Source organism: Desmodus rotundus, chromosome 10, assembly GCF_022682495.2.
Source record: "Desmodus rotundus isolate HL8 chromosome 10, HLdesRot8A.1, whole genome shotgun sequence".
In the NCBI taxonomy this organism is placed as follows: Eukaryota; Metazoa; Chordata; class Mammalia; order Chiroptera; family Phyllostomidae; genus Desmodus; species Desmodus rotundus.
Window position 1 is genome coordinate 42,092,548 of NC_071396.1, and position 14,317 is coordinate 42,106,864.

The window sequence follows — 14,317 nt, forward strand, 5'->3', positions numbered from 1 at the left end:
TATCAGACTGGGGGCTCCTCAAGGGCTGACACCCTCAGTAGTTGCTGAACTTTCTTCACTAGACAGGTCCTCCGAAGTGGGGCGCTTGCACAGTTAGAAAAGAGGGTGTAAAAGGGCTTCCGTGGAAAGTCACCTCACAGGGTGATCTGATCATAAATTCCTAACTGCCCAGGTCCCAGAGGGCCCAGGGCCCGGAGGGGAGTTGCGCCCAGGCCTGTAACTTCTTCGGTAGAACGTTGATCTCTGCCTGGAGCAAGCCCAGTCCACTGTTTCCGTGCATCTAGAGTAACACATCCTTGAAACGTTCCCTTTCAGATCCCTCCTTCTAATACGTGCGATATGTAACCCAATCCCCCCACCTTGCTTTCCCCCACCTTCCCATAATCTTCCTTATCCCCCTCCTTACTCTCAAATGCAGAAAAGAAACTGCAAATTGTTATTCTCAGGCGCATTTGAGATCTTGCTTCTTGACATATGTCATTTCATTTGGCTCTAAACTCATAAAAATTCTCTACAGGTTTGGACGTTTCTTAGGTCACAGGAAATCGGTAAGAACAGCATAGCAGGCAAGGCATTACAAACCGGTGGGCAAGTGCACAATGTCTTTATTTCTGAATCTATGAAATTCACATAGCATAAAGTCGACCATTTCAAAGTGCACAATGCAATGACTTTAGTACATTCACAGTGCTGTGCAGCCGCCAACTCTGATTCAGACTGCTTTCCTCAACCTGACGGGAAAGCCCACACTCTCTGGACAGTCATTCCTCATTTCCCCTCCCCCAGCCTCTGGCACTGATCTGCTTTCTGTCTGTGAATGCACCTGCTTCATGTAAGTGGATCTCACACATGTGGCCTTTTGTGTCTGGTTTCTTCACGTAGCATAATTTTTTGGAGGTTCATCCGTTTGCAGCAGGTATCGGCACTTCATCCCTTTTAACAGGTGAGTAATACTCCGATGTATGGATATACCACCACGTGTTTATCCGTTCATCAAGTGATGGACAAACTGGGCCATGTCTGCTTTTTGGCTATTGTGAATAGTCCTGCTACAAACATCGACGTACAGGTAGTCGTTTGGATTCCTGTTTTCAGTTTCGGGGGTACATACCTGGAGTGTCATTGCTGGGTCAGAAGGTAATTCCATGTTTAATTTTTGAGGAAGACACCATTGTTTTAATTATTTTCAATCTGAATGCCTTTAGGTGTCCAACTTGGTCTCCAACTCTTCTATTGTCATATATCCAAGCGTTTTGACTCAATTACTTGGCCCCTGAAGGCATCTGAATTTTGCTGCCCCTAGAAAGCTTTGGAGACAAAAAAAAAATTAGCACCCAATTCAGTCGCTAAGGAGCCAGAGACCTTGGGTAAATCTCTCCACTTTCAGGAGTACCACCTTGCTCAGCTTCAAAACGGGATAATATTCCTAAGAGGACAGGAAGATCAGGGGAGGTGAGGGACGGAACGCGCCTCTTCGGAAGCTAGTGAGTTCTGGAAACGGAGATGGGCGGGCGAAGTAGGAGGAGGAGCGGGCCGGACGGGGCGTGATCTGGGGGCGTCGGCCGCGCTCCGGACTGAGCACTAGCCCGGGTGCGAACGCACGCGCCCAGAGCGGTGCGGCGCAGGGGGTCGCTGGGCCGGGGCGAGGCTCAGGTTGGCTGGCGGTGAGCGGGAGTTGCCCTCCCCCGTCCCCTCCCCCGACATCCGGAGGCCGGGGCTGCGCTCTGGGCTGGCGGCGCGCCGGTGAGTCAGGCCGGGTTTTCCCTCCGCCTCTGGGGCAGGCGAGCGAGCGAGCGCCACCGAGCGCGTCCCTACCTCGCCAATCCGGCTCCGGCGCCCGCCCGCCCGCGTTTTCCCGACGTCTGCCACCCGGCGGCTCTGGCCCGGCTCGCAGTCTCGGCTGGACCGGCGCCCTGGAAGGAGGGTCCAAATCCTCGCGAGTGAACTGCAGAGCACGAGGGGTGCGGAGTGGCGCCAGCATGGTAAGTGGGGGGCGCCAGGGGCCAGCGTGGGCTTCGGGGTGGGGCCGGCTGCGAGGGCTCTTTTTCCGCGCGACCTTGGCCAAGCCGCAGCCCCTCGCCAGCGGAGGTTTCCATCAGAGAAGTGGGTGGGGGTGCCAGGGTGCGGTGTGCGCCCAGGTGTCCCCTGCTTCGGCCACCGAGGCCCCGAGTTGCGGGACTAGGGGCCGACTCGCGCGCCCGGCTGGAGGGGCCGGCAGCAGGTTATGCCCCTCTCCGCGATCCTTGAAAACGCGCTTTCCTTGAAGCTGCGCTCGGGACCCACGCTCCGCGTCTAGGGTGGGGCAGACGCCCTAGGCGAGGGGGCCTGACCTCGACCTCTGTCCCCCCAGCCCACTTGCCCCGGGCAGGCCCCAGGGAGGCTCCAGGAAGGGATTCCCTCTCCCGTCCCCCAGGTAGTTCGAGGACCTCCCGCAGTTCTGGGGCGCCTTAGCCTCCGCCACAGCCTTCCCGGGGCAAATTCCGAGGGGATGCCTACCTCGTTTGCCCCTCCTCCTTCCCCGTGAGACCCTGTCTCCCGCCTCCTCCGGAATATCGCCTTTTGTCCTTCAGCCCCCTGCCCTGTACGGGCGGCAGCTGCCGGCTTGCCGCCTGGGCCCCCGATCTGTGGATAAGGGATGCTCCCAGGTTTTGTGTTTGTGTGTGTGTGTGTGTGTGTGTGTGCGCGCGGCCAGAGCGCCATGCCTGTCTGGCCACAACCTTTGGTAAAAGTGAGGGCTGACCTGGGGCCAGGCCGAAATCAGGGCTCAGGCTGTGCCCAGAAAGAGAACTGGGACCCATGCGTTCCCTGCAGCAACCTCTCCCCCAAGAACAGATTGGGGCTGTCCTTGTTTACACCAGGGGCTCAGTCTGGTTGTCCCTCTGCTTGGCCACCGTGTCCTCTCTCTGCCCGGCCTGGGGAGAAGGCAGAGGCAGGAGGCCGTCCTGGGCTGGGTGATCTGCCTCCTCCCAGGGCCCTCCTGGGCAGGGCTCCTGAGCTGGCTGGCAGTGTGTGGGTGTGTATGTGCCAGACTGTGAATGAATTTGGCCAGCCTGCTCCCACTACTGCCTCTAGAGCTTGCAGCTTCCAGGGCTGAGCGTCCCCACGCAGCAGCGCTGCCACTATTTCTTCCTGGCCAGGGGCAGGCAGGAGGGACCCAGGCTAAGGGAACTGGGATCCAAACCAGCGTGGTGGCACACGCCCTCAGGAGAAGTGGCTGTGGGGGCTGGGCTGTGTGTGCTGGGGAGGGCAGTGGTGAGCCCAGGCTGGGCTAGCCGGATGCAGTGCAGATGACCTTGCCCAGGGAGTTGGGATTGCTCGCCACTGTGGGTTTTGGGGCAGCTTGCCTGCTTTTTCTGGAACTCAGTTTCCCTGTCTGTAAGATGGAGTGATGCTAACTGCTGCCCTGCCTGCCCGGCGAGGCCGAGGTGGAGAGGAGATGAGGTGACGAGTGGAGGGAGAACTAGGGTGCCGTGCAACTAGGGCAAAGCGTGACGCCTGCGGGGGTTGGACACCGGGCTGTGCCTCTTCCAGTGTGGCAGTGGGTCCCGGGTAGGCCCCCTTCCTGGGCCCCTCTCATCCACCGTCCCCTCTTTTGGAACTGGGACATTCCAGTCCCATTCCTCAGGGGCAGCTGCAGACACGCCCCTCAGCAAAGCTGATCCCTTATCCTAGCAGGTGGTGGGACCCTCCCCTGGGGTCAGGGATCTGGAGGGGCTGAGGCAGAGGAGTGGGAGCTTCCTGCCCTCGTGGTCTGGGATGTCCCATCCCCGAGGAGGTACCTGGTGGTGGGGGGCGAGTGGCTTCTACACCTGGGGAGCCTGTGCACCGTCTCCTGTGCAGCTGAAGCTGCTGAACATGGCCTTTAAGCACATTGTTTCACCTCCTGGGCCTCAGTTTTCTCGTGGGAAGCGGGGGTGACACTACCCCGCTCCCGTGAGTGTGGTGAGGCTGTGGTAGGCCCAGCGTCGGGCTGACCTAACCAGGCACCCACTGATGGATGCCAGGATGCCTCCCTGACATCCTGTCTCTTTGCACCCTGGCCAGGGCAGTCCCCCAGCCCTGTCCTCCTGGCTCTGTCCAGGCCTTTCAGTCTGCTGGCTGATCCTGGGGCAGGGGGCTGGGAGCAGGAGTAAATGCCCTGTCCGGGCCAGCTGGGGCCTGTGCAGAAGGCCCAGCCCAAGCCTAGTCTGCAGGGTGCTGTGGGCTTTGCAGCTGTGGGCAGAGCCCTGGGCCCCAGAGCAAGAAAGCCCAGGCACTTCGAGGTGTCCGGCTTCATGCTCTGAACACCTCCCCCTCCCCCACCAAATCCTCTCCAGCCTGCACAGCTGTCCTGGTCAGATCAGGCCAGTCCCTGGGCTTCTAAGCAACAAGAAGGAATGTGCGCGGGGGGGGGGGGGGGGGGGGGGGGGGAGGCAGGGGAGGTGGAGGGACAGCCCCTCTAGGAAAAGGCACTGTCCCCAGACTGAGACCTGAGCGGGGTGGAGCCTCCTGAACGTCAATAACACAGCCAGAGAAGTTACCTAGGAGGGGTGGAGGGCGAGGGCCTTAAAGAAAGAAAGGGAGGGGGCTGTCTGTGCCCCTTCCTCCAGCTCCTTAGTTGTCTCTAATTGCTCAAGTCGCTGGTGGAGAAAAGCTGGTCCTGTGTGCCCCTCGCCACCTTCACGCCCGTGCGCACGCACACAGCCTCTGCATCTGCTGCTGGCGAGGACCCTGGGCCTCTCTGCTGGAGCATTCCTGCAGTACGTGTGCGTCCCAGGGGGTGCTCCGTGCGGCGCGGGTGACCTTGAGCAGGACCGCGTCTGCTGTTGGATGCGACTGTCCGCACCGTGTCCTCTAAACGGGAGCCTCTGTGCTGCTGGTGGCACTGGCCGGACTGCAGCGTACCTGTGGTGGCCTGCTGCGATGGCCGTGGCTGCCTGTGCCCTGGACCTGGGGCCCTTCGTGGGGCACCGCGGTGACAGTTATTGCTCCCTGAGACCGGACGCGGGGACCTGCCCAGGGCTAGGCGGGGCGGTGTGTGTGTTTGGGTGAAGTGGGTGTGCCTGGTAGCGCTGTCGCCCACGTCCATCCTCATCCCCCTGCCCGGCGCTGGCACCGGCTTGCACTTCACAAGACCTTATGCCTCTGTTGTCTCTGTGTCTGTCACGGCAATCCCACAAGGAAGGCAGGGCAGGCGGAGTGTTTCCCCAGTTCAGAGATGGGGAAACTGAGGCATGGAGAAGGGAGCTGCCCCACGGAGACCGGGTTTTCTGCCGTCCCACCTCGGCGGCAGGACTTCGGTGCAGTCTCCCACACAGTGGCATCCATGGCCTCGTGGGCCTGTTGTGGTTCAGGGGTGTCAGACCGGCAGACAAATGCTTCCAGCCCTGCAGCCGCGGGGGACACATCCTTGGTCATTTGGCAGCAATGGTGCTGGATCACAGGTGCCCCCACTGTGACCAGATTGCGATTCTGGGCAAACTTTCACGTTTCAGAACCCCAGTGCCCTTGCCTAAAAAACCCAGATAAGTAACTGGGTCACAGAATTCCCGGAGACCCCCAGGTAGGGCTGTGTCGCTGAAGGTGCCCAGTACCTGTGATTCCTTACCTGGGTGAGCCCCAACCCTGTGTGGCCTGTGACGCCCTCCAGCAGTATTGAGTGAGCTGGGGGCTGGGAGGGAAGGTTACTTTTGCCCAGCATGAGGTTGAGGGCCACAGGGTGAGGAGGCAGGGCCGCACCCTCCCTCCCTTTTACTCCTAAAGAGCTTTGTCTTCCACAAACACAAAACCTGGAAATGGTCGAGGAAGACAGAACGTCCTAACGACCATTGTTTGGGACAGTCCCGGAAGCGTATTTGGGAGGCTGTGGAGCAGGGGTCCCCAGCCTCAGGGCCGCTGACTGGTACTTAGGAACCAGGCTGCACAGCAAGAGGTGAGCTTGAATGTAATGCTCTTGAAACATCCCGAAACCACCCCCACCCCCAGTCCGTGGAAAAATCGTCTTCCACGAAACCGGCCCCTGTGCCAGCACGGTTGGGGACCGCTGTTGTGGAGGACTCGCCGCTGCAGTGTGCCTGCTGGGTGTCTGTTCCGGAATGGGAACGGCTGGGTGGGAGGCAGAGAAGGTGGCATCGGTTCATCTGGTACTGGGCTGAGCGCCGGGGATCCAGCTGGGCCCTAAGGACACGCCCCGCCCTCCACTGTGTGGTCCCAGCACAGGTGGGGCCTGTCACTCAGTCTCCCACCAGTAAGTGGTGTGCGGGTGCCTGCGCAGATCAACCCCGCTGTGGTCAGCCCACGCTGGGCCTGGCTGCCAACCGGGTGCATTGTCCTGTTATCTCAGCCAGTTCTCTGGGCGTCCCCTGGTGGGGTGTCATCATGGCCGCAGTCTGAGTGCGGAAGCCAGGCCCCATACATGGTCAGGGTGTGGGACCCCCACACACACCTGCTGGTGGGCTCTTGAGTGCATGGGGCTGCCCCTGCCCTCTGCCCTTCACCGTGGCCTGAGTGAACACCTGTTCCGGAAACTGAGGCCATTGTTCCCTCCATCCTTCCTCCCCTCGGGCCCTTCCTGTTTGTATCCCTGCTGCCTTGTGGTGTAACCCCACCCGCGCCAGGTGCTTCCCTAGGGGAATGAACTCTGTGTAGGAAGAGGGACGAACTGGGTTTCTCCTCCTGAGAGAAGGAGGAGGGATGCAGTGTAGGAGGCTGCTGGCCCTGCTTCCCAGTGCCCTGTGCGCACCTCCCAGATTGGGTGGGGAGCCTACCAGGGGAGCGAGCAAGGTCGGAGTCAGACAAAGCCCATGTCCTCAGCTGTCCCAGTCCCGGGAAGGGCCCTACCCTGCTGTTTTGGGGCTTCCTTGCATCCATACTGCCCCTTCCCAGTCACACACCAGCCTCTAGCTGGAGCTGGGGTACTGGGCAGGCGACTTGGGGGCCTGTACCCCTTCTTGCCAGTCTAGGAATTCTGTTCTGGACTCACTCCAGGCCCACATCTGCCACTCCTGGGCCTGGGCCAGATGGGGAGCTGACAGAGAACGAGCACCTGGTTTTAGGGCATGAGGGGCAGGTGGGCAACAAGCACCCACCTGCCCCTGATGGAGCCTCCTCATCCCCAGAAGCAGCTGCGGATACTCCGCTGACAATTCATGGCCACAGCCCCAGGCTCTGTTGGCATTGCCATGGGCAGCGTGGGCAGCCTGTTGGAACGGCAGGACTTCTCCCCTGAAGAGCTGCGGGCGGCACTTGCGGGGTCCCGGGGCCCCCGCCAGCCCGATGGGCTCCTCCGGAAGGGCTTGGGTCAACGTGAGCTCTTCAGCTACTTGCACCTCCCCAAGAAGGACAGCAAGACCACCAAGCGGGCCGCCCGGAACGAGCCTGCCGACTATGCCACCCTTTACTACCAGGAACATCCTCGGGCCGGTGACTTCAGCAAGACCTCGCTGCCCGAGCGGGGACGTTTCGACAAGGTGTGCCTTTGCCTGCACCCCTCCCTGGGGCGAGAGGGTGGGATGGGAGCTTGGGCCTCCCTGGAGACCCTGGTGCTGGGGCGGGGCTGGAACCTGCACATCCTGCCACGAACTAGCCTGAGGCTCGGTCACTGCTTCCCGTTGGGGTGTGCCCCTTGCCCGGAAGGGTCCCTGGGGACGGTGGGGGCATCGCAGTCAGCCCAGGGTCTCACCCCTGCCCTCTCTTCCTGGCAGTGCCGCATTCGCCCGTCGGTCTTCAAGCCCGTGGCGGGCACCGGGAAAGGCTTCCTGTCCATGCAGAGCCTGGCAGCCCACAAGGGCCAGAAGCTGTGGCGCAGCAACGGCAGCCTGCACACGCTGGCCTGCCACCCGCCCCTGAGCCCGGGGCCCCACGCCAGCCAGGCCCGCGCCCAGCTGCTGCACGCCCTCAGCCTAGACGAGGGCGGCCCTGAGCCCGAGCTCAGCCTGTCTGACTCCTCCAGTGGGGGCAGCTTTGGCCGCAGCCCTGGCACAGGCCCTGGCCCTGGCCCCTTCAGCTCCTCCCTAGGCCACATTAACCACCTCGGGGGCTCCCTGGACCGGGCCTCGCGGAGCCCCAAGAAGGCTGGGCCGATGGCCATGCTGAGTTGCCTGCCTGAGCCCCCACCCCCCTACGAGTTCTCCTGCTCCACTGCCGAGGAAGTGATGGCCATGCTGCCTGACACCTGTGAGGATATCAAGAGAGGTCTTGGTGATGAGGATGGTGCCAACCCCTTCACGCAGGTGAGGGCAGGCTCTGCCCCGGGGTCCTGCTCTGTCCCTTGGCACTGGAGTCCTGGACAGTGTCCCCAGCTAGCTCACCCACATGATTCTGGGCACAAGAGAGAAAAGAGATGAATCGGCTCTTCTCCCCCCATCCCCACTGGCGGGGTGTCAGATCACTGCTGGTTCTTGCTGGAGTTGTGTGAGACGGAGGCAGAAACCCCCTGGGAGGGCCGTGTGCTGGGGACACCTCACCTCTGGAGAGCATCCCAGGGTGGCGCACATGTGGCTGGGGTGCTGGGCCCTGGGTCCTGTGGCACTCAGGCACAGGCTGTCAGCTGCGGCTACCGGGCACCCCTTTTCCCTCAGCAGGTGCTGGAGGAGCGCCAGCGGCTGTGGCTGTCTGAGCTGAAGCGCCTGTACGTGGAGCGGCTGCATGAGGTGGCCCAGAAGGCTGAGCGCAGTGAGCGAAACCTCCAGCTCCAGCTGTTCGTGGCCCAGCAGGAGCAGCGTCGCCTACGCAAGGAGCTTCGGGCACAGCAGGGCCTTGCCCCTGAGCCTCGGCCCCCAGAAGCCGACCCTAACATTAGTCCAGAGGAGGAAGCGCGATGGGAGGTGAGAGACCAGGTTCTTAAGACCTCTCCTGTCCCCGTTTCTGTAGTCCCCTCTTCTGCCCATCCCTCTCAACTGACCCCCCTTACCCTGCTTTGCCTGGCCCTTGCCCATCCTGTGCTCCTTTCCAGGTGTGCCAGAAGACAGCAGAGATTAGCCTCCTGAAGCAGCAGCTACGGGAGGCCCAGGCCGAGCTGGCCCAGAAATTGGCTGAGATCTTCAGCCTGAAGACACAACTCCGGGGCAGCCGGGCACAAGCCCAGGCCCAGGATGCAGAGCTGGCCCGGCTGCGCGAGGCTGTGCGGAGCCTGCAGGAGCAGGCCCCACAGGAGGAGGCTCCGGGGGGTTGTGAGACTGATGACTGCAAGAGCAGGGGGCTGCTGGGGGAGGCAGGGGGCAGTGAGGTGGGCGAGGGCGCCGAGAAGCTGCGAGCCGAGCTGCTGCAGGAGCGGCTCCGGGGCCAAGAGCAGGCTCTACGCTTCGAGCAGGAGCGGCGGACGTGGCAGGAGGAGAAGGAGCGGGTGCTGCGCTACCAGCGGGAGATCCAGGGGGGCTACATGGACATGTACCGCCGCAACCAGGCACTGGAACAGGAGCTGCAGGCACTGCGGGAGCCCCCCGCGCCCTGGAGCCCTCGGCTCGAGTCCTCCAAGATCTGAGGCCAGCGGCGGGAGCCGACAGCAGAAGCGCTGTCAGAAGATGGCTTGGGCAAGCCGCCCTGAGACGGCCGGCTCCGTCCTAACATTGGTCTGGGGGCAGAATCCGCTGAAGCCAGCCGGCATGGGGACGCCCACTGAGAGGAGGGATCCAGAGGGGCTGTGGGCTCGGTAGGGTGCCAGCAGCAGGAGCCAGGGCCAGGCCCTCCTAGGTGAGGAATATGGCCCTGGAAAGGGAGACTGGGAGATGAGGTACCCAAGATTCAGAAGGGTAGGCCTCAGGGAGGGAGGCTGGGACAGGAACGTGGGCCTCCCTCAGAATGAAGTCAGTATTTTTTAAAAATTGATTTGAGAGAGAGAGAGGAAAAACCAATTGATTTGTTGTTCTACTTATTTATGCATTCATTGATTGCTGCTTGTATGTGCCCTGACTGGAGATCGAACCTACAACGTTGGCGTATTGGGGTGATGCTCTAACCCACTGAGCCACCTGTCCAGGGCTAAAACCCCATTTTCTATGAGGAGGCCCTGGGTGATACATTGGGCCTGTCTCCGGCCTGAGTTGAGCCGATCCAGGAGGGTCAGGGTTGGGGGTCGTGGACCTGGTAGGCGGGAAGGTGTGCCAGGTACCTGTGTGGCTAGTGGAGGAGTCCTCTGCCCTAGCACCATGTGCTTCCTTAGCTGCCATGCGGGCTGAGATTCCTTTCTTCATCACCAGTGGGGGTTTTCAGGAGGAACAATGCCAGGGAATCTAGAAAAACAAAAGGGCAAGTCACCCAAGGCATTGCTAGAACATGAAACGTTCTCTTTGTGGGAAGGCTGAACCACAGGGCACAGGCCCCTGCCTGGTGTAGAGCCAGCCTCAGACAACTTCCGAGGGAGCCCCCTAAGGCTCCTGCAGGGATCTGCCCCTCCCAGAGCCCACCTCCCATCTTCCCGTATGGCTGCGGTATGCCCTTCCCTCCATAGGGGTGGGGGCCCTGGGAAGGTGCGGGGGACTGGCAGAAAAAGCTTGTGGGTCACTAGATAAAGGGCCTTTGCCACTACAAGGAATGTGGACGTATCCCTATAGGCATGAAGGACCATGGAGATTTTAAGCAGAGGTGAGAGAAGAGCTGATTTGTATTCTGGAAAGCAGCCCCTGCCTCTCAGACATCTGGCTTCCCTTCTGGGCCTTTTCTCCCTCCTGGATAGATGGTCTGGAGCGCAGACCCAGGCAGGCGGTGCAGGTGGGTGTCTCCCCACGCCTTGTGGTGAAGCTCAGCGTCCTTAACGGGTGAATCACTGCCTCGCAGTGAGGGCTTCCCTCTGCCAGGCACTGTTGGACTACCGCGCAGGGCATGGGGGCTCAGGTTGGAATCTTTCTGCCCCAGGGGAGGCAGGAGAAAGGCAGATTTCTCTCCCCTCCCAGTGGCTGCCCTGGTGGGGCAGGTGTAACCTCAGAGGAGTTCTCTGCAGAGATCCTCAGCTTCCTCCCTGAGGCCTTGCCCCCTTCCTGGCCAAGCCTGGCAGCCCTGTGGGCCCCAGCAGGTGGGGCCTGCACAGGGGTGTGGATTGGGCTGTAGAGTGTGAGCCAGTGTGCCCCACCTTTTTAGGGTGGAGGGGGGTGTGTGAATTGATTGCCAAGAGCTTGGTGTGTCTGGCCCTGTAAGCGGTAGGTGTGTGCAGAGACGGGCTGTGGGTGGTGGGTGGTGGGTGGTGGGTGTGTCTGAGGGGGTGTGTTTGGGGCTGCTTCCTGCCGCTCCCTCTGTCCCATTACTTCCCCCCAGCTCCAGTCCCTTTAGCTGGCCAGGCTTGGGTGGAGCCTGTGGCCGGGACAGACCCTTGGGCCTAGCTGAGACCTATCTGGGCCCACCCCTCAGCCTGGGGAGGGGAAGGGAACACCTGGGTCAAGCAGTTCTGCTCTCCACAGGCCCCAGTATCCACTTCATACCCTCAAATCAAGGTTTCTGGGCCCAAAGGTCCCCCCACCCCCCCCCAGCCAAGTGCAGGCCTGAGGTCTTGGCCTGGAGCTGGTCAGGCCGGGTGCCCACATGCCCAGCGACATCAGGGTCTGCTTTTCCATGCACCACCTCTGCAGAATGGCTCCGCACCCAGCAATTAGAGAGCTGGGCCGGCCAGTACTGCCAGCAGGGAGTGGGTGGGCGGTACCAAAACTTGGCAGCTGTGCCAGAAACCAAGACCAGGCCCAGATGGGGTGGGGGGAGGGCTCAAGGGAGCCAAGCTGGGGCGTCTCAGAGGGAACCTGATCCCTATTAGCTTATCCCTGCCGGGGAAACCAGCTCCGGTCCCCAAGCCGGCTCGGTGGCTCTGGGGCCAGCTGGTTACAGGTGCCACTGCAGTGCCTGCTGCTTTCAGGCAGCTCCTCCTTCCAGCCTCTGGCAGGCCCCTGCCGCCAGCAGACTACGCCCAGGCATCCGGTTCTCCTGAGCTGTGGCGAGCCCCCACCGGGCCTCCTTGCCCCTGGTTCCCCCTGTTCTCAGCTCAGGTAGTGTCAGGCCTGCCAGCTGCTCCCTGGGCCCCTCAGTCTGTCCCTCAGGGCTTCGGACAGTCACTGATAGTGGTGCCCCTTCTGACCCCAGCAGTCCTCTTGGCCTTCCTCCTGTAGGCAGAGCCCCTCCCTGTGCTCAAAGTCTTGCCTCCTCAGGAAAGCCTTTCCTGAACTCACACAGGGCAGTCCCCCTCCCAGTGCCCACAGCCCCCGGTGCCTCTCCATCAGCTCTTTCAGTGCTGCTGGAATTGTCCCTTCACCTGTGTCTCCAATGGGCTGCAGGCCTTCACCAGGTACAGGGTGTCTTGTTTTTATCCCCAGAGCCCTCTGGCTCCAGCCCCAGAAGGCACTGGGAGGCTTTGGAGTCAAGAGGGACCAGACCCCTCCCCTAATTGGAATGGGTTTGCGCTGGTGGTAGGGTAAGGTACATGGGGAGGGTTCCTGCTCCGAGTGTCCATCCACCTGTGGGCACCTGGTGCCAACCCTATCTGTCAGGCTCCAGAGTGGGCGCCGTTTGATGCATGCTGATGTATTGCAGTCTCCCTCGGAGCCTGGCATGGTTTCCAGGCGAGGAAGCCAAAGTGGCCAGGGCCTCTGCCCTCTTCACCCTTACCCATGGGGGGCAGGGGAAGGAGAGGACACACACGTCCATGTAGTGACCAGGCCAGGCAGAAGACTGAGGACAGAAGGGCCCAGAGAGTGCATGCACGGTGGTCAAGTCAGAGAGTGAAGACTGGCCATGGAGGAAGGCTGGGGCAAGAGTCAGTTTCTCCCGGGGGTGGGGTGGAGTGGGGGGGCGTGCGACACAGGCCGGACCTTTACGTGTTAGCGATCCTTTCTCCAGGGACATGCAGGCAATTCACCTTAGTGGGTCCGGGCTTAGCTGTCTGTTATATGGGATTCAGGAAAGAAAAAGAATGTGCTGTTTCTTGCAACAAAAGTGAAATATGTCACGTGAGAAGAAGTAGAATGCTGTGGGTGTTCAGAGGGCTTACCGCTGGCTCCCATCACTCCAGCTGGTGGGGTGGGGGTGACAAAGATCGACCAAACTTTGGTTAGGCTCTTCCGAGCTCTCTTTTTGACTAGCCCTGAGCTTTGGAAGCTGTCCTGCCTTGGACAGTCCAGTTTCAGCAAGAGTTCTGCTAAGTTAGTTCAGTCGGAATTGCCCATCCTGCATATCGAATCACCCCCCACATTTAATCTGGTTCCTTGTCCTCCACCACTCCCCAGGTGATGTCCGATCACTGGCCTGCCCTCCGCAAGATTCCTGTGGTCCGTTTAGTCAGAACCCCCCCTACCCCCTGAGGTTTTCTCTTAGTAACTTTCCACCCACTAATCTCCACTCTGCTCCTTGGTTATAAATTGTAGTTTCTCTGTTGCATCTGGAATTGAGCCTGCTCTCCGTCCTATATTACAAACCCCCAGTGCGGTGGCCTTCCCTTGAATAAAATCTTCCTTGCCAGTCTTTGACAAGTATCATGAGTGATTTTTTTTCTTTAATGGGGTAAGTGCTCTGAATTGGGGTAATTTCCTCAGGAGCAGCATGGAATGAGCACATCTAGGACTCGACTTGGACACAGTGAAGTGTGGGGCAGGTCTGGGGGAGGGTCCTATCAGACTTAGGAGGACTTCACTTCCTATGACTGGGTGGGTCCTTCCGGCAGCTAGGGGAAGGGCCAGAATCAGGACTTTATGTTTATTTGTTGTTTCTGTTTGTTAAAGAGAGAAGCATCAATTTATTGTTCCACTAATTTATGCCCTCATTGGTTGATTCTTGTATGTGCCCTGCCCGGGATCAAACCTGTAACCTTGGTGTATAAGGATGATGCTCTAACCAACTGAGCTACCCAGGCAGGGACTAGCATTTAGTGTGTGAGACCTGTGTGGTCACACAGAACCCCAAGCTCAGAAGAACTGTGTACTTGGATTGCTGTTGCCATCTTGAACCTCTTAATGATGTTAATGATGTTAGAACAGTAGGCCTCTCATTTTGCTCTGGGGCCTGCAAATGATGTAGCCACTCCTGGCCAGAACCAAAGGCTCGAGGGGCAGGAGCAGGAACTGGGAGAAGAAGCAGACTTGGTGGGAGCCACCTGTGTGGAAGGAAGAGACATCTGAGCAGGCGGCTTGAGCTCCGTGGGCTGAGCCCTGCCGCTCCCGGGTTCTGCAGAGGGCAAGCAGCGGCTGCATCACCTGCCGCCGCTCCCACCCGGCGGCGCTGTGCGGAGGATTGAAGGAAGCCTGTAATTTCAGGAGAACACTCTGAACACGCCAGGGTTTGTCATCTCTCTGTCAAGAAACTTTTATTTATTTTAAAAGATTTTATTTATTTTTAGAGACGGGGAGGGAAGGAGAAAGAGAGGGAGAGA

The 14,317-nt window shown here is 60.2% G+C and overlaps 1 protein-coding gene across 2 annotated transcripts; it reads left to right on the plus strand.

The window, feature by feature from the left end:
- The first annotated feature begins 1,719 nt into the window (after positions 1-1,719).
- N4BP3 (NEDD4 binding protein 3) lies at positions 1,720-13,421 on the plus strand. Of its 2 annotated transcripts, none has more exons than XM_024577830.4 (5): positions 1,720-1,982; positions 7,098-7,448; positions 7,683-8,210; positions 8,559-8,804; positions 8,933-13,421. In XM_024577830.4, the coding sequence occupies exons 2-5, from the start codon at positions 7,128-7,130 to the stop codon at positions 9,458-9,460; spliced, it is 1,623 nt and encodes a 540-aa protein (XP_024433598.2). In that variant the 5' UTR covers positions 1,720-1,982; positions 7,098-7,127; the 3' UTR covers positions 9,461-13,421. The 2 variants fall into 2 exon arrangements, with proteins under 2 accessions (XP_024433598.2, XP_045041673.2); XM_045185738.3 differs by having other exon boundaries at positions 8,562-8,804.
- The last annotated feature ends 896 nt before the right edge of the window (positions 13,422-14,317 follow it).

Coding starts and splice junctions, on each gene's coding strand:
- N4BP3 (XM_024577830.4), top strand. CDS start 7,128: ATGGCCACAGCCCCAGGCTCTGTTGGCATTGCCATGGGCAGCGTGGGC. Junction 8,211..8,558: donor GTGCCAACCCCTTCACGCAG/GTGAGGGCAGGC, acceptor CTTTTCCCTCAG/CAGGTGCTGGAGGAGCGCCA. Junction 8,805..8,932: donor AGGAGGAAGCGCGATGGGAG/GTGAGAGACCAG, acceptor GCTCCTTTCCAG/GTGTGCCAGAAGACAGCAGA.